General features: G+C 51.5%; 1 protein-coding gene across 1 annotated transcript; it reads left to right on the forward strand.

Annotated features, from left to right (window-relative positions):
* The first annotated feature begins 1,436 nt into the window (after positions 1 to 1,436).
* On the forward strand, positions 1,437 to 18,799 carry LOC308217950 (ubiquitin carboxyl-terminal hydrolase CYLD-like). The gene is made up of 15 exons (XM_080611447.1): positions 1,437 to 1,482; positions 4,157 to 4,619; positions 4,699 to 4,974; positions 5,833 to 5,902; positions 6,633 to 6,853; positions 7,413 to 7,566; positions 9,021 to 9,159; positions 10,379 to 10,489; positions 11,574 to 11,665; positions 12,337 to 12,403; positions 14,017 to 14,149; positions 14,428 to 14,536; positions 14,735 to 14,853; positions 15,877 to 16,096; positions 16,638 to 18,799. The coding sequence occupies exons 2-15, from the start codon at positions 4,161 to 4,163 to the stop codon at positions 16,820 to 16,822; spliced, it is 2,355 nt and encodes a 784-aa protein (XP_080467573.1). The 5' UTR covers positions 1,437 to 1,482; positions 4,157 to 4,160; the 3' UTR covers positions 16,823 to 18,799.
* Positions 18,800 to 19,103: the final 304 nt, after the last annotated feature.

The raw sequence follows: 19,103 nt of genomic DNA on the forward strand, positions 1-19,103 counted from the left end.
GGGGTGCCCATGGGGCAGGGTGCCCTGAGCCATCACCAGGCAGACACAGGCACCAAGAGGGGACAGGGAGGTCCCCGAGGTGATGCCAGCGTTGGCACCAAACCCTGGGATGGGGACAGATCCTGCTGGCAAAGCCAATGGAGGTGGTGCCTGGAGACATCTCGGGGGGTCCCCCGGGCTTGGGGTGCCCCAAGAGGGGAATCTGTGTATTCTTTGTATGAAAATAAATCTATTTAGCCAATATTTATACCCCGCTGCCGTGGTCTGGTGTCCCCAATGCCAGCTCTGCCCCCATGTGTCCCCGGGGTGGTGGCTCCAGGATCCTGGATCCAGTGGGTCACCCTTGTCCCCATGATGTGTCCCAGCAGCAGTGGGGACAAGGGACACAGGACATGGGACACAGGGCAGAGGGACAGGAGACACGGGCCAGGGGACACAGGGATGATGGATACCGTGCAGTGGGGATGCAGGAAGCAGGGGCATGGGGACTCAGGGCCATGGGGACAGAGGGGCCTGAGGACACATGGCTGTGCGGACATATGAGACATGGCCATGGGGACACAGATCTATAGGGACATAGGACACAGTCAAGGGAACATGGGACACAGGACTGTGGGGACATGGGACACAGGGCCATGGGGACACAAGGCTATGGAGGTGTAGCTATGGGGATGCAGGGTCACAAGGCCATGGGGGGATAGGGCTATGGGGACACAGGGACACATGGCTGTGGGGACAGAGGGCTGTGAGACATGGGGTACACCGGCAAGGGGACATGGGACACAGGGCTATGGGAACATGGGACACAGGGGCATGTGGACACGTGTATGGGGATGCAGGGTCATGGGGCCACAGGACACAGGACTATGTGGGCATGGGACACACCGCCATAAGGACACAGTGCCCTGGGGACACATGGCTATGGGGATGAAGGGTCACAGGGCCACGGTGACACACAGTCACGAGGACACAGGACACAGGGCTATGGGGACATGGGGCCAGGAGGACACAGGGCTCTGGGAACACAACGTGATGGGGCCATGGGGACACAGGGACATGGGACACAGACCTTGAGGCACACAGGACGTGGGGATGCAGTGACACAGGGCCATGGGCACATGGGGACAGAGGCACACGGGGCCATGGGGACACGGGGCCATGGGGATGCAGTGACACAGGGCCATGGGCACACAGGGCTATGGGGACACGGGGGCATGGGGACACGGGGCTATGGGGGCACAGTGCCATGGGCACACGGTGCCATCCCTCGGGACCCCCATCTACGCATAAGGAGGCGGAGCCGCGCAGCGGCACCACCCTCATCGGCAAGCCTAGCCCCGCCCCCTCCTTTTCATTGGCTCCCGCGCCGCCCTCGCCGCTCCCCATTGGCTGTCGCAGCCGGGGCGGGCCGGAAGCGGCGCTGTGGTGGTGGTGGTGGCAGCGGCGCCTGACGCGGAAGAGCGGGGCTGGGTGGTGCGGACGGTGAGAGCGGGGAACGGGGGGGACCGGGCCTGAACCACACCGGGAACCGTCCCCAGAGCCCCCGGGTACCCCCTCAGACCCCGGGTACCCCCCTCCGGCCTCCTCTGTGCCTGCCCCTCCTCAGACATCCCCTCACAGCCGCCCCTTCCCCGGCCCTGGCGCCCTGTGGGGCCGCTGCCGTGTGTTCCCCCCCCCCGTTACCTCAGGACCGACCCCGGAGCTCTTCCTGCCCCCGGCTCCATTTACTGCCGCGGGTTCGCATTGAGATCAGCCCCTTGGTGCCTGCCGGCTTCCATTGCGGAATCCATTGGGATTCGGCGCTGTTTGGGGCAGCACAAGCCCCGTTGGAGTGAATGTGAAGCCGGGAGGGGACTGTGTGTGTGCTGTGGGGACAGCGGGCTGTTCCCGAGGTTGCTGAGGAAGATGGTTTGTTCTTAGGGCTCCGTGAGGAAAATGGTTTATTCCTGGGGTTTGGTGAGGAAAATGCTGTATTTGTGGGGGTTTGATGAGGAAAATGGTTGATTTGGGGGGGTTTCGTAAGTAAAATGGTTGATTATTGGGAATTTGATGGGGAAAATGGTTGATTCTTTGGTTTTGATGAGGGAAACGGTTGATTCTCAGGGTTTTGGTGCTGGAAATCCTTCATTCTTGGGATTTTGGTGAGAAAAATGGCTGGTTCTGCATGTTAGATGAGGAGAAAGGTTGATTCTTGGGTTTTCATCAAGAAAATGGTGAATTGTTGGGAATTTGATGAGGAAAATGGTTGATTCTCTGGTTTTGATGAGGGAACCGGGTGATTCTCAGGGTTTTGGTGCTGGAAATGCTTCATTCTTGGGAGTTTGGTGAGGAAAATGGTTGGTTCTGGGGGTTTTGATGAGGAAAAAGATTGATTCTTGGGTTTTCATCAGGAAAATGGTTAATTATTGGGAGTTTGATGAGGAAAATGATTGGTTCTTGGGGTTTTGATGCTGGAAACGCTTCGTTCCTGGGTTCTGGTGGTTTGATGAGGAAACCCCTTTATTCTGCACCATCCTCTTTGTTGTTCTCCTTGTGGATAAGGAACTTTAAAAACCAAATGAAATGTGAAGTAAAACCAAGGTCCTGAAAATGAAAGACTGAACAGGAGGTTGGGACATGTGATGTTATTCCTTAATTCCATCCTTTCGGAATCACAGGATTTCAAGCCTTTGCTCTGCTGCCAGAGCTATAAAACCTCAGCAGCAAGTTACATTGATGGGGAATAAGGGAACTGCTACGTGCTGAGGGATTTCTTCCACCTCCTGCTCTCGTGTAACCCCGTAGAGTGTCCCATGACTTCCCAGCAGTCATCCCAGAGGGAGTTGTTTCTGTAGGAAGCTGCCACAACGAGCCCAAACACCAGGGAAGCTCCAGGCATTGGGTGATGTTTTTCCAACACAAGCAGTGATTTCTCTTTTCCTAATCCTTTGGAATATTAAGCTCTCTAAGACCAGGTTAGATGGGGCTTGGAGCACCCTGCTCTAGTGGAAGGGGTCCCTGCCCATGGCAGGGGTTGGAGCTGGATGAGCTTTAAGGGCCCTTCCAACCCAAACCATTCCATGATTAATCTCCAGTGAGGTTCCTCCTTGAGCTCTGAGGAGCTTTTCTATCCAAGCTCTGCCTACGTTTTCCTCCCAATCCATCCATATCTTATTCTTGTGAGCAGCTGCATTCCTGCTTCAATGCCCTGAGTGTGTTTCTGCTTCCCTTAATTGCATCTGCTCGATTCCTCCTCTCTCTGCTTCAACGTTTTAAGAAGCATCTACCAAAGTGACACCTTTTTTCTTTTCTTACTTTCCACCATGGCCTAGAAATGGGAATTTGGCTCAAATTTGATTCAAATTAAGCACAAAAATTTACCTCTGATTTCTTTTCATACATTTAATACCCGTTGGAGTGAGTCCAGAGGAGGGCACGGAGCTGCTGCGAGGGCTGGAGCAGCTCTGCTCTGGAGCCAGGCTGAGAGAGCTGGGCTGGGGCAGCCTGGAGAAGAGAAGGCTCCTGAAGGGGAGACCTGAGAGCAGCTCCAGTGCCTAAAGGGGCTGCAGGAAACCTGGAGAGGGGCTTGGGACAAGGGCCTGTAGGGACAGGCCAAGGGGAATGGCTTGAACCTGCCAGAGGGGAGACTGAGATGAGCTCTTAGGCAGAAGCTCTTCCCTGTGAGGGTGCTGAGGCACTGGCACAGGGTGCCCAGAGAAGCTGTGCAGTGTTGTAGGGAACAGACAGATGAGGAGATGCTGCTTTGTGCAGCTTCTTGTTGATAGGGTTTAGTAGGGAAGACAGTGGCAGACTCTTCCCTTGGATGCCCAATGGGAGGACAGGAGGCAACAGGAACGAGCAGGAACATGGGGAAACCTTGGACAGATGGAATTTCTTTCTGTTTTCACGATGAGGGTGGAAGCATTAGCCAAAGCAATGAGGGATGTTGTGAGACCTCTGTCATTGGAGATGCTCCAAACTCAACTAGTTGAAGCGTTGAGCAACCTCCTTCGAGCATGGGGTTTGCCTTGAGGCCTCTTCCACCTAAGTTCTTCTTAGATCCTACAATAATGGTTGGACTTGATGCTCTTCAAGGTCTTTTCCAATCTGGTTGATTCTCTCTCTATAACATCCATGTATCTTCACCTGTGTGACCATCTCCTTTCTCACAACCCAGGGGAATGACGATGACCAACCTCCCACCTTCTTCAGGAGATGGCAACTGCTATTACATCCTGACAGAAGACTGTTCCTATGGCAGCAAGTTATTCCAAGCTGGAAACTTGTGTTTCTGCAGCGAGAGGAGTTACCTGCGCAACTTCTCCAACGACAGACACCCCACTTGCTTCTTGAGGGTCATCATGTTGGATGACAGCTCCACTGTCACCATCAACATGGAGATCCTTCAACCTGTGCCTGAGAAGGTGGCCTCCTTCCTCCTGGCCATCAGCAGCCACTGTGAAAGGTTGAACTACTTCTTGGACAGGGTGAACCTCGAGGCAGCTCTGAGGGCTCTGCCTGGCCACAGAGTGATGGCTAAGGTTGAGCACCAGTGTTTCCCTGGAGTCATCCGTTACATTGGGAGCATTTATAGAAGCACTGCTGTGCTGTCTCCCTTCTTCTTTGGGGTGGAGTTACAGGTAAAGGGGTCAAGAAAGGGACTTCCTTGTTTTCCCTTCATGTTTTCTGTGTGTAATGTGGTGTCTATCCTGTTTTCAGGGTGAAGGAGAAAACAGAGGGCACAGCGATGGGTCCTACCATGGCACTGAGTATTTCAAGTGTAAGAAGAACTGTGGGGTCTTCCTGCCGTTTACCAAAGTCCAGTTTGTTCCAGATGACAACTACGGGAAGCAGAAGCCAAAAGCAGACACGGAGGAGGTAGTCCCTGTGAAAGTGGGAGATGCAGTTAGCTTCTATGTGGATGAGGTCCTCACCAAAGGAATAGCCATGGCAGTTTACAGGAAGGGAACACAGTGGCTTGTTAAAGTCTGTCCGGTAAGAGCAGCCTTGTCTTGGGTTTGGGGAACTTAAAGAGGTGGGAGGAACATAGAGTCATAGGATGGTTTGGGTTGGAAACGACCTTAAGATCATCCAGTTCCAAGCCCCTGCCACGGGCAGGGACACCTTCCATAGAGCAGGGTGCTCCAAGCCCCTGTGTCCAACCTAGTCTTGAACACTGCCAGGGATGAGGCAGCCACAGCTTCTCTGGGCACCCTGTGCCAGCGCCTCAGCACCCTCACAGGGAAGAACTTCTTTATCTCCAACCTAAATCTCCCCTGTTTCAGTCTGAACCCATCACCCCTTGTCCTGTCACTGCAGTCCCTGATGAAGAGTCCCTCTCCAGCGTCCTTGTAGCCCCCTTCAGACACTGGAAGCTGCTCTGAGGTCTCCACGCAGCTTCTCTTCTCCAGGCTGAACAGCCCCAGTGTTCTCAGCCTGGCTCCATACAGGAGGTGCTCCAGCCCCTGCTCATCCTCGTGGCCTCCTCTGGACTTGCTCCAACAGCTCCGTGTCCTTATGTTGGGGACACCAGAACTGCACACAGTGTTGCAAGTTCACACAGCAGAGGGGCAGGATCCCCTCCCTGAGCTGCTGCTCATGCTCTGGGAGTGCAATCCAGATACGGAGGGGCTCTGGGCTCAAGCGCACACTGATGCCGGGTCATGGAGAGCTTCTCACCCAACACCCCAAGTCCTTCTCTTCGGGCTGCTCTGAATCACTTCCCCACCCATCCTAGAAGGGACATGAGGTTCCATGCAAACCTTCCAGGCCTTTTTGAATAGTTGCTTCATGTTCCAGGAATGCCTTATGGCTGCTAAACCATTTAGCTGATGAATTCTTCTCTCCCTTCAGGAAGAAGAAGGAACAACTGACATTTTCAGAGAAATCCCTCTGGATTCTGTTGTGAAGGAAAACTTGCAAAGTAAGTTATCATCAGATGTGTCTTCCCTGTGTTCCTGGGGTTTATTTCTTCGCTCTGATGAGCTGAAGATCCAGCAAAATCTTCAGCTAATCCCAGTTCAGTTGATCAGGAGGCAGAGAAGCTCCATGGAAAAGTCTCTCTGGGTAAAATTCTTTGCATTAAGCTGATGATGAGTTTGACAGGAAGAAGAGAGGGTGTAATTGAAGGGCAGAAGTATTTCTTAAAGGAAAGGGCATCAGTGCTTGAAGAGTCTTTAATTTACCCGGCGAATATAGAGCAGGATCCTCATCCTGATGCCAGACAGACTTGGAAAGGCACAACAATGGCTGAGTCATTGGACAAGACAAGAACTCAGTGGCATCTCTCTGAAGCCGTCATTAGACTCTTCACTGAGTTGATTCATCTCACTAAAGGCAGAAAAATAATTTGGGAATAACCCCCTGCTGCTGTTCCAGTAGTTCAAAACGGCTCAGGGAAGGGCTGGATTAGCTCCAGGACCAGCAAGAGACTGGACCGGGCAGCCTTGAGCAGGGAAACAAGGAGCAGGATCATCCCCTTTTAGCCTGTTAGACCAGCTTGGCCATATCACTGGGAATTACACCTTGTGTCTCTGATGCTGGGCTTCACGCTTGAGTTTCAAAGCAGACCTGGTATTAGAGAAGATCCAGAGGCATTCGTCATCAGGTGTCTGTCATCCCTACCTCACTTGACATTCTGTATTACCCACCAGGTTTATTTTCACCCTTTGAGTCCAACATGGGCTTGAGACCCCCAAACCAGACGAAACAAGAGATCAGTGAGAGCGGTGAGGAGTGTGACGGTGGGAATTCAGCCCTGGAAGTGAACTCCATGGTCCAGATCACCTTGGACAAAGGAACTCAGGTTTCAGGAATCATCCGCTGGTTAGGCTACCTGCCCCAAATTGAGCACAAGATGGCAGGGGTTGAACTGGTGAGGAGCAAACATTTCCTTCTGGGAAATGGGACATCAGAGTGGGCTGCTTTTGGTTGCTTTTCTCTTTTAAGACCTTCTGCTTGTGTGTTTCACAGCCTAATGTGGGCCTCTGATGTATTGGAGAGTGAACTGTGAGGACAAGCAGCCAGTTGGGCCTTCCTTTAGGCTGGGGAGGGGAGTTTGTGAGGTAATTATTGAGGATTGGTTCACTCTCTTCCAGAACAATGTGATTGGAATGTGGGATGGAATAATCGTGAATCCTACAAGTGGCATCAATAGGTTCAACACATGACCGGAATAAAGGAATCATAGAATGGTTTGGATTGGAAAGGACCTTAAGATCATCCAGTTCCAACCCCCTGCCGTGGGCAGGGACACCTCGCACTAGACCACGACACCCAAGTCTCTGTCCAGCCTGGCCTTGAACACTGCCAGGGATGGAAACAGGGATGAAAACAGTCAACAAAATGGGATCAAATTACATGGCTCTCAAAATATTAGATGGCCATATGGGGGATTTGTGCTCTGATGCTATTCCTCACTGCTTTTTTCCCAGGATGAAGATAAGGGGGTCAGTGATGGTGAGTGGTTGGGCAAATACTACTTCCACTGTGCTCCAAAGCGTGGCCTCTTTGTGAAGCTGCAGTGCTGCCAACCTGATGTTCGCTTCCAGAGTTCACACAGCAGTTATTTGAGCCTCATAGATTATGGTAAGATAGAATCATGGAATGGTTTGGGTTGGAAGGGACCTTAAAACTCACCCAGTCCCAACCCCTGCCATGGGCAGGGACACCTTCCACTAGAGTAGGTTGCTCCAAGCCCCTGTGTCCAACCTGGCCTTGAACACTGCCAGGGATGGGGCAGCCACAGCTTCTCTGGGCACCCTGGGCCAGCGCCTCAGCACCCTCACAGGGAAGAGCTTCTGCCTAAGAGCTCATCTCAGTCTCTCCTCTGGCAGGTTAAAGCCATTCCCCTTGGCCTGTCCCTACAGGCCCTTGTCCAAAGCCCCTCTCCAGGTTTCCTGTAGCCCCTTTAGGCACTGGAGCTGCTCTCAGGTCTCCCCTTCCCGCAGCAGAGGGGCAGGATCCCCTCCCTGAGCTGCTGCTCACGTTCTGGGGGTGTAGCCCAGCACACGGGGGGGTTCTGGGCTCAAGCACACACTGCTGGGTCATGTTGAGGTTCTCAAGTCCTCCTCAGGGGTGCTCCATCCCATTTCCACCCAGCCTGTGTTTGTGCTTGGGATTGCCCCAGCCCACATGCAGGACGTTCTACTTGGCCTTGTTGAACCTCATGAGGTTCACAAGGGCTCACTCTAGGGAGAAGGGAGACAGGGCTGTACTGGGACAAGGCACACTACAGAGAAGCCTCATAGAGAGTGTCTTAATCAGTGGTTTAATATTCTTCACTTCCTTTGAGTGTTCCAAAAGATGCCAGTTTTAAGGATGCTGATGGTAATTATAGGGAATGCCCTTGGAAAGGGAGACAGGATTAAATCAGCTTTAGTGCAGAATTTGATGTGATGGTAAGTCCTTCATAAGAAGAACAGGTCAGTATTTTCATTTCAATAGGAAGAAATTCCTCCAGAGCACAGAAGGCAACATGAACTAACCATTTAGAAACAGTAAATGAGATGACTGGAAATGAGACAGCAGGATTCCTCTAGGAACGTCCCAAAAACTGGATGGAGGGACATGGGAAACTGTCTTAAGGACATGCTGAAGAGAGAGGATTGAATTACAAGGGGAGAATGCTGAAGAAACCAGGAAAGAGCAGATTGAGAAGGCCACCCTGGAAGCTTGAGATGACAGATCAGCAGGATGAGGCTATTAAAGCACAGCTGCCTGTTTGTCCCCTTGCTCCTGGGGTTACAGGACAGGTAGATCCTAACCTTCCATCTAACATAGCACCAGCTCATTTGTAGCTCTTTGTTATACGTGGCAGAGGTGGGTATGGATTGGTAGGATATGTCTCTGGTTTGGTTTTGGCTCTGATTGCAGTAGAGAAATTACTAAGGAGACAATTCTTCATCCCATTGTGGTTGAAATCCCATCAGGAGCAGCACAGAGGAGCCTGGTGATGACATCTGAGCAGGGAATGTCATCAGGGAAGGGCAGAGCTGAGCCAGACGAGGTGGGAAGCTCAAGGGAGTTGCTTCTCTTTGCAGGAGGACAAGAAGTTCTTCCCCAGGCTCCAGACAGTTTTCCTCCCCTCAGGAACGAGGCAGCAGTGCGTGTCCTGCGAGGGCGGATGAAGGGGATCCAAGGCCATTGTAATTCCTGTTATATGGATGCAGCTCTCTTCAGGTAAGGACCTGTTTGGATGATGCCAGCTCATTAAATGAGTGCTTTTTGAATTGGATAGAGCCCTAAACTGCAGCATTTCCTGGCAATTCTGAGGTGGTTTGTTCTCAGGCCCTGGAGTACCCCTTGTGAGTACACACAGAATCACACACAGAATCAGCCAGGGTGGCAAAGACCTTTAAGCTCTTCCAGTCCAACCATTCCCCAGCACTGCCAAGGCCACCACTACCCCATGGCACTGAGGCCTCGTCTCCACGGTGTGTGAACACTTGCAGGGACGGTGACTGCAGCCCTGCCCTGGGCAGCCTGTTCCAATGCCTGAGCACCCTTTGGGGCAGGAATTGTTCCTCAGCTCCATCTAAACCTGCCCTGGTGCAGCTTGAGGCCGGTTCCTCTTGTCCCATCCCTTGTTCCTTGGGAGCAGAGCCCAGCCCCTCCTGGCTCCATCCTCCTCTCAGGCACTTGTAGGGAGCGATCAGGTCCCCCCTGAGCCTTCTCTTCTCCAGACTGAACCCCTCAGGTCCCTCAGCCCTTCCCCATCACACTTGTGCTCCAGGCCTTGCACCAGCTCCATTGCCCTTCTCTGTCCCCGCTCCAGCACCTCAATGTCTCTCTTGTAGTGAGGGGCCCAGAACTGAACACAGGATTCGAGGTGCAGCCTCACCAGTGCTCAGTATAGGGCTGTATATAGTGTATAGTATAGTGTATAGTATAGTGTATAGTGTGTGTGTATATATATATATAGTATATAGTATAGTATCAGTATAGTATATAGTCACTGCCCTGGTCCTGTTGCCACACTGGTGCTGCTACAGCACCTAAGGTACCGTGTGTCTGTCATGCAGGGTGGTGAGAGATCCTGGTACTGTGCTGATTCTGTTGCTGGAGGTATTGGCTGGAAACATGTCAAAGAAACCACCCAAGAGGTCCCGCTTCACTGTTTGGAGAGGAAAAAAGCCTCAGTGGTGCCCTCTCCTGAGCAGTTTGAGCTGCAAAGTACAAGATCTCCTTGTGTCTGAACTGTTGGAGCTGTTTCCTTGCTTCCTACCACTGTTCATTAAACCTGATGTGGTTTCTCTCACCGTGGAGATGTGCTGCCACTCACTCTTCTGTAACTGTATGTGTGGACTGCTGAGAATCAAAGTCACAAACTGTCACCAGGCACAATGGTTTGGTTCTAACTATTGCTGCAAATATTACACCCATCACTCTCTTTCCACAGCCTCTTCTCCTGTACATCTGTGGTGGACTCCATGCTCTTCAAGCCCTTCCTGCTGTGTGATAGGAACGTCCAGAGCATTCTGAGGGATGAGATTGTTAATCCCCTCCGAAGGTGAATATAATATGTGGGAATCCTGGAAGTCATCCATCTGCCTTCACACCTTCTCTGCTGCCCTTCTAGATGGTACCTACCATTAAGGGAAGGGTTACCTGGAGGGTTTCTCCTGCCAGCCACATCCAAAGGGCTTCATATTGGGTTCTTCTTCCAGTTAAACCTTTCCCTGTATTCTAAGGCTGTCACAACTCCTCTTGCATGTGCACGAGGATCTCCTGCTCAGAAGGAAGCCTCATGAAAGGAGGATTCCTGGGATTCAGACCACCTCTGGAGGGAACCCTGGAGCAGATGGACCAGTGGCATTGCTTCACCAGCAGTTAGCCCCAAAGGCAGTGTCAATGCCAGGCTGGATGAGAGGAAACCGTGGCATGAGGCTAAATTCTTTGGCATTTGTATCAAAGATACCAGGTTCTTTCCTCGTCCTCCCTAGAGAGGTGTGGAAGAGAGGCATGGACAGCTGAACATCAGCCATTAGCATCTTCCTTGAGGTGTCCTGGCATTGATGCATGTGAATATATAGAAATGCAACCCTGGGGTGTTCTGTGATGCTGAGATTTGGTGAGAGCAGCCCTGCAGAGAAGGATTTGGGGATGAAAAATGGGACAGTGTGCACTTGCAGCCCAAAAGCCAACTGTATCCTGGGCTGCATCCCCAGAGCGTGAGCACCAGGTCAGGAAGGGGATTCTGCCCCTCTGCAGCATGAAGGGGAGACCTGAGAGCAGCTCCCGTGACTAAAGGGGCTACAGGAAACCTGGAAGAGGGTCTTTGGACAAGGGATGGAGGGACAGGACAAAGGGAATGGCTTTAACCTGCCAGAGGGGAGATTGAGATGAGCTCTTAGGCAGAAGCTCTTCCCTGTGAGGGTGCTGAGGCGCTGGCCCAGGGTGCCCAGAGAAGCTGTGGCTGCCCCATCCCTGGCAGTGTTCAAGGCCAGGTTGGACACAGGGGCTTGGAGCAAGCTGCTCCAGTGGAAGGTGTCCCTGCCCGTGGCAGGGGTTGGAGCTAAGGTCCCTTCCAACCTGAACCATTTCATGATCTAAACACTTTGGAGAGATCATCTACAGCTACTTCTTGTTTCTAGGACTGGCTTTGTCAATGCCAAGAGTGTGATGCACCTCAGGGAGCAGTTGACTGACAAGGGCCAGTGTTCAAGCTTTACCAATGCTGAGAAAGGTAAGATGCTCTCTCATACCTTCCCTGGTTTGATTCCCTGTGCGCTGCCTCATCCAGGTTGAGAGCTTCACTGTGTGCTGCTTCCAGGCACGTGCATTAACATGCCTGCTGCATGCATTACGTGCTCACTTACAGAAAGATGCACACCTCATGTATTTTCAGCTTTTAAAACTCTTTTCAGCTGAAAATTTATCCTGAAGTCTATAGAAAGATGGGAATTGTGGGTTGGAAGGGACTTTCAAAGGTCATCTAGTTCAAACCCCCTGCAATGAGCTGGGACATCCAGGTATCTTGTCATTGAACACCACTTGTAGCTTGTACTATGAGATGCTGATTTTAGCCAGGGGTGGTTTAACTGCCATTCCTTTGCTTGAATTTCCAGAGTGTTTCCTGATTTCACTTTGAGTTTATACTTTTGGTTGTTAGTAACAGTCCATTAAAGTCTCTGAGCTGGTGTTGATGGCCTGAGGCTTCTCAGTGCAGTATGTGAAGGCTGGTTTGGTTTCCTCATGCTCACTCAACTTTTAGCCCCATTTTCCCCTTACCTAGAGTGAACCAGGACATTCCAGGTTCAGGAAATGCTGGTTCATGTTGATCTGGCAGGTTTTGCCTTCAGTGAGGTCAGAGCATTCCTGGTGTGGTGTGACCTATGCTTTTGTTTCATCTTCCAGATCCTGAGGAATTCCTCAATCTCATCATGCATCATATCCTCGGGATAGAACCACTCTTGAAACTGCAGTAAGTGTTCATATCCAAGTGATACATCTTACCCAGGCTCTTAGTTATCACCTCACTGTCACTGGGTGTTATTTACACCCTTTCATTGTGGCTTTGGAGATACAGCTCAGTGAGTTGTGTGCAGCTCCTGTCTGTGATCTTGTCCCAGGTGACACATCCAGGTAAAGACACTTTTAAGCTCTCCTTGGAGGCGCCACCTTTAGAGAACTGTGCTAAACCCTTTGTGTCACCTTCAGAGAGAGCCAGCAGTACTTTGAGAAACAGTGTCCAACTTCAGTGCGGAGCAAGAAGCATCTGACAGCCTTTGGATGTGTTTGGGATGTGTCCAGACCTGCCAAGCTGGCTCACATCCCATAGCCTCTCAAACAGGCACTCCATGGATGCACTCCCAGATTTTCAGGGCTCTACAAAGAGGATGAGAGGCTGAAGGAAGACAAAAATAACTGTGCTGTTGAAGAGCACAGAAGGGGATTGTTTGCTTTCTGTGCTGCTTTGTTGAGGTGTCAGTCAAGCTGCAGATCATGGAGTGCTTGGAAAGGCTGAGCACAAAGATGACTCTGTGCTGCAGCTCCTCTGCACAGGGTCAGCTGAAGGAAATCCTTTCTCTGCTGGCTCAGGGCTGCAGGAGGTGGGTTACGTGCAGAACATCTCCCACACCTCCTGAATGCACTGAGGTTTGTGTGTGAAGGTATAAATAGAGCCTTCATCTGAGGAGGAGTTTGATTCTGCTCTAGTGCACTTGGTTTAAAGCACGTTGAAGCCTCTTTTAGAATCATAGAATAGTTAGGGTTGGAAAGGACCTTAAGATCATCCAGTTCCAACCCCCCTGCCATGGGCAGAGACACCTCACACTAGACCATGCCACCCAAGGCCTCATCCAGCTTGGCCTTGAACACCGCCAAGGATGGAGCACTCACAATAATATTTAATATTTTAATATTAAAAAATTAATATAAAATATTTTCATATTTCCATCAGGCAGGGGAAATGAGTTTTGCTCATAGGAGCAGGATGTGATGCTACAGAGGGATAATGAGACTGAAGATGGTGCTTGTATCCCCTTCTCATGGCAATTATTTATCATGGAATGGTTTGGGTTTGAAAGGACCTTAAAGCTCATCCAGTTCCAACCCCCGGCCACAGGCAGGGACACCTTCCACTAGAGCAGCTTGCTCCAAGCCCCTGTGTCCAACCTGGCCTTGAACACTGCCAGGGATGGGGCAGCCACAGCTTCTCTGGGCACCCTGTGCCAGGGCCTCAGCACCCTCACAGGGAAGAACTTCTTCCTTATCTCCAATCTGAACTTCCCCTGTTTCAGTTTGAACCCATCACCCCCTGTCCTATCGCTACAGTCTCTGATGAAGAGTCCCTCTCCAGCATCCTTGTAGCCCCCTTCAGACACTGGAAGCTGCTCTGAGGTCTCCACACAGCTTCTCTTTTCCAGGCTGAAAAATCAGTATTTCTGGGTGGAAAAAACAGCTTTGTGTCAGCATTGCACCAAGCAGCCCTTTGGTGCCTTGGGCGCAGTAGCTCGTGCAGGATAAACCCCGTATGTTTGGGAGCTCCAGTGTTTGTGGCACCACATAAACAAGCCCCATGCCCACTCCTTGCAGGTCAGGAGGCCAGAAGGAGCAGGACTGTTACTGTTACCAGATATTTATGGACAAACAGGAGGATCTGGTGGTTCCTGACGTGCAGCAGTTAGTGGAACGCTCCTTCCTGTCCTCTGATCTGAAGCTAGTGGAGGTGAGCCCAGAGCCTTCTGCCTACACTGCTCTCTGCTGCCTCTTTCTTGCTTCCTCCAACATACTTGTGCCTGATATCCAACACTACAAAGAAGCAGGATACAGTCACAAGAGCCTTGGGAATCTCAGCATGACCTGGGAGGAGGGCTGTGCTTTCCCTGTTGCCATTTCATCTTGTGACCAGAGCAAAAGCCTTTACTCCCAGCAGCAATGTGGAGAGGGGAGTCTTTGGAGCTTGATTCTTCTCACAGGGTGACTTCTTTGTCTTTCTTTTCCCAGATCCCGTCATGCTTCATAATCCAAATGCCACGTTTTGGGAAGGAATACAAGATGTTCAGCAAAATCATTCCTTCCTTGGAGCTGGATATAACAGATCTGCTGCTTGACAGTAAGTTGGGATGTGTTAAAGCTGCTGGTTGGGCCTGTGAGGAGCCAGGTGACAGGTCTCACCTCTTTGGGTTGGGAGCAGGTGTGGGGTGGGATCATGGTTTGATTCTACTTTGCTGAACACCAGTTTTGGCAGGACAAGCTGTATTTCAGGTGAGATCTGAGGGAGAGCTATTTCCTCACCCCTGTTCTCCTGCAGGTCCCAGGGAGTGCTGCTTGTGTGGAGATGTTGCCACCCTGGAGTGTTCAGAGTGTTTCAAAGACAAGGTGTTTGCAGCTACAGGCCTGAAGCAGTTCTGCAGTTCCTGCTCCAGACAGGTATTCATCTTCTTTGGCTGCTCATCAAACCTGCCTAACAGCAGACAACCCCCCCAGAATTCCCTCATTTCCCATGCTGTCCCTGCAGCATTTCAGAAGGAATGTTCAGAGCTTCTCCCTGAGCATCACATCAGCAGCATGAGCTGGTTAGGTGCCACACGTTACTGAAGCCTCTGCTTACATAGAGCCTAAATAATCACAAGAAGAGCACTGAGCCCTCCACGCTGTCCCACCAGGAGCATTCCTACAGCTTTCTGACCTTCCTTAGAGGGTGGCAAGTTCCCATCTCAGCTTCTTGCTGCCAGACCTGGGGTCCTGCATCCAGCTCTGGGGGACAACAGCACAAGAGGGATGTGGAGCTGTTGGAGTGAGTCCAGAGGAGGCCACGGAGCTGCTGCGAGGGCTGGAGCAGCTCTGCTCTGGAGCCAGGCTGAGAGAGCTGGGCTGGGGCAGCCTGGAGAAGAGAAGGCTCCTGAAGGGGAGACCTGAGAGCGGCTCCAGTGCCTAAAGGGGCTGCAGGAAACCTGGAGAGGGGCTTGGGACAAGGGCCTGTAGGGACAGGCCAAGGGGAATGGCTTGAACCTGCCAGAGGGGAGACTGAGATGAGCTCTTAGGCAGAAGCTCTTCCCTGTGAGGGTGCTGAGGCGCTGGCCCAGGGTGCCCAGAGAAGCTGTGGCTGCCCCATCCCTGGCAGTGTTCAAGGCCAGGTTGGACACAGGGGCTTGGAGCACCCTGCTCCAGTGGAAGGGGTCCCTGCCCGTGGCAGGGGTTGGAACTGGAATCTGTAATTCATAGATTCCATGATTCTATGAAGCCTGGTGCAATGTCATTCCCTACCACGCAGGGACCATGAGAGTCAGGTCAGTGGGGAATAAACTGGGGGTCTGACACCTGCACCCTCCTTTTTGTGGTAAGACAAGTAAATTCTACCCTCTCGGCAGTGCCACCCCATCACAGACTGGTTTGGGTTGGAAAGGACCTTAAGATCATCCACTTTCAACCCCTCAAATCCTCTCTCCTCAGGTTCACTCCCACTACCGCCGCAAAACGCACAAGCCAAGAGAGCTTCACATCCCAGAGGAATTCCACACCCGGAGCGCCCAGGGTGGCCAGCAGGTCCCTCGTGAGAAGATGGAGCTCTTTGCAGTGCTCTGCATCGAGACCAGTCACTATGTCTCCTTTGTGAAGTATGGCCCTGAGAATGACCACTGGATGTTCTTCGACAGCATGGCTGACAGGCATGGTGAGGACACGTCCCCACTTTGGTGTTGACCTCCAGATCTCTCAGGTCGGGGCACCACATTAAGTGTTGAGTGTGATCATAGAATGGTTTGAGTTGTTAAGGACCTTAAGATCAGCCACTTCCAAACCCATGCCGTGGGCAGGGACACCTCACGCTAGACCGTGTCACCCAGGGCTCTGTCCAACCTGGCCTTGAACACCGTCAGGGATGGAGCATTCACAGCTTCCTTGAGCAACCCATTCCGGTGCCTCACCACCCTTACAGTAAAGAATTTCTTCCTTATATCCAATCTGAACTTCCCCTGTTTAAGTTTTAACCCGTTATCCCTTGTCCTATCACTACAGTCCCTAAGGAATAGTCCATCCCCAGCATCCCTATAGCCCTCCTTCAGTAAAGAACTTCTTCCTTTAAGAACCCTTACAGAACTTGAAGTTAGACCTGAACTTCCCCTGTTTAAGTTTGAACCCATTAATGACGGTGTCTGCTTGAGCTGTAGGTCCCTTAGGCCTGGTTTGGACTTTTCTCCTCCCTTCTCTCTTAGGTGGTGAAAATGGCTTCAACATTCCCACAGTAACGCTGTGCCCCGAAGTTGCCAAATATTTGGACTTGCCCCTGGCTGCGCTGGCTCTGAAGCAGCCTCGGGACATGGATGGAGTGGCCAAGCGCCTCTTCTGTGATGCCTACATGTACATGTACCAGAGCAAGAAGATGGCACTTTACAAGTGACCCTGGTGCTGCAGGGCACTGAGGTCATGGAAACATGAACATGGATCAATCCTGGAGCTTGGCACCAGGGAGAGCAGCCAAGTCTGGGTACACCAAATGTGCACTTGAGCCTCTTCTTGCCTCTGCCGGTGTCTGGTATGAAGGTGTCCACAGCAGCCTGGGTTAGTTAAATCCTGTCATGTGAGAGTTTGTACTTCCAGCAGACCTGGATTCTGAATTCTTTACACTCAAATCCATTCTTCTTTCCTGCCTTCCCTTTCCACCCTCTTTCCTCCCCACTCCGTAGCTCTGCCCTACCTCAGAGTCCTCCCCAACATCCTTTTCTCCCTTTCAGTGGTGAGATAGGACCAGCATTTAAGGAAAACATGGACAGTTACCAAGCTGAGGACCAGTATTTAATCAAGACATGAACAGTTCTCCTCAGGTTTGCAAAGAGCACAAAAACCCGCAGCATTACCCTGCATAACCCATCTTCACATGGACTTGGGCAGTGAGAAACCCAGGAGCTGTGAACTGCACCACATGAAGACATGGGTCAGGATGAGAGTTTCTTGAGGTCTGGGGTGTGCCCCACACCTAAAGGTGGGTCCCTGAGGTGGCTGCACTTCCCCTATCCAGCACTAAACTCTGGCACTTGTACCCACCGTCCGTATTTTCAACCATGAGGTCACTGGATGTCTTGACCTGCAAATAGGCTTTAAAATCCATGTTTCTATCCAGAACAAAACTGGAAGAAAGATGGAACAGAGGAACAATGTGGTTTACTTCCTCTTTCTTGCAAAGGCTGCACTACTGCTGCCTGATGGGGTGTTTTAACCTCACTTTTAGCACTTTCTGTCCCATCTCTGCACCCACTCCTGAGATCCAAAGACCAATAACAGAATTCCAAGGGCAAAAAGGAGCACTCTTGGATTTGCTGTGACTGGAGAAAGGTCTTGGGGTGGGAACTGTTATTCCTTCAACTCAGTAACTGTGCACACTGGAGGTTCTCTGCCGTTAAGCTCATGCTGTCATGGCAGGAGGAAGCTGTTACAGGAGTCAGTGATGATCCCAGATCCTCAATGGGTGCATCCAGGAGCCCCAGATGTGCAGCTGGAATCCCCCTCCTCCTCTTTTTCTTCCCTCTTTAATGCAGGGTGCAGCTTTAGCTTCTCGTTCGGTTGACAGCAGAGGTTGTGATGCTAAAGGGGACCTCAACAGCCTGATGGTTGTAGCTGCTTCCTGGGGTGTCTTGTGTCTGTATGTGATGGCCCCAGGTTGTTACCACACATTAAATGTCAATTCAGCTTCTGTCTCTGTTGAGCATTTGAGCCTCAACACTAAGTTGACCATGAGGACAGAGAAGGTGGACAAGGTCCTGGGCTGCAATAGTGTTGTCAGGAGGTGAGGGAGAGGATCCTTCCCCTCTGCTCAGCATGGATAAGGCCACAACTGGAGTATTGGATCCCATTTGGAGCTCCCCAGTACAAGGGATGAAGAGAGTCCAATGAAGGGTCGTGAAGATGGACTGGAGCATTTCTCCCATGAGGAAACACTCAGAGTTAGCACTGTTCAGCCTGGAGAGAAGGCTCCAGGGAAACTCATCAATGTCTGAAGAGAGGGTGCAAAGAAGACAGGATCTTCTCCATAGTGCCCAGGGATGGAACCAGAGCCCCAGGGCACAAAGAGAAACCCAGGAGGTTCCCTCAACATCATAGAAGGCTGCTTCACCATGGGGATGACAGACTCTGGTACAGGTTTCCAAGAGGTCACGGATTCTTCATCCTTGGAGCCACCCAAAATGGGTCTGGACAAAGCCAAAGCACCAGTGGTGGAGCCTGACAAGGGTTAGGGGAGAGCAGGAGATCATCCCAAGGTGGGTTTACCCTTCTCCTGCACTGATAAGCTGCTCCTCTATGGCCATGCAGAGGGCTGAGGGTGCTGAAGCTCACTCCCTTCACCTACTTCAGGTTGCTCTTCAGTCCTTCTCTCTTTAGACCTCAGGCCCATCTCGACTCAGGTACGCTGGGCTTGGACTTCTTGATCTCTGGGGATTCTGCTTTGAAAATGTAACTTTTAATAGCAAACTATTCCTGGTTTTCCTGGAGTTTTGTGGTTTCTCTCTTAGCATGCTCAGTGTGACCCAGTGCCACAGCTGGAGCACTGCACCAGCGACCTCCAGCCCTGTCTGGAAACAAGTGACCATCACCCAGGGCTTTGTTAAGCTCTGTTAAGTTCTTCCCCTTCTCAATGTGTGCTGCAAAGATCTAAACCACGACTGTTCCTTGGAGGGTGGATGATG

The sequence above is a fragment of the Psittacula echo genome (genome assembly GCF_963264785.1).
Source record: "Psittacula echo genome assembly, chromosome: 2".
NCBI lineage: Eukaryota > Metazoa > Chordata > Aves > Psittaciformes > Psittacidae > Psittacula > Psittacula echo.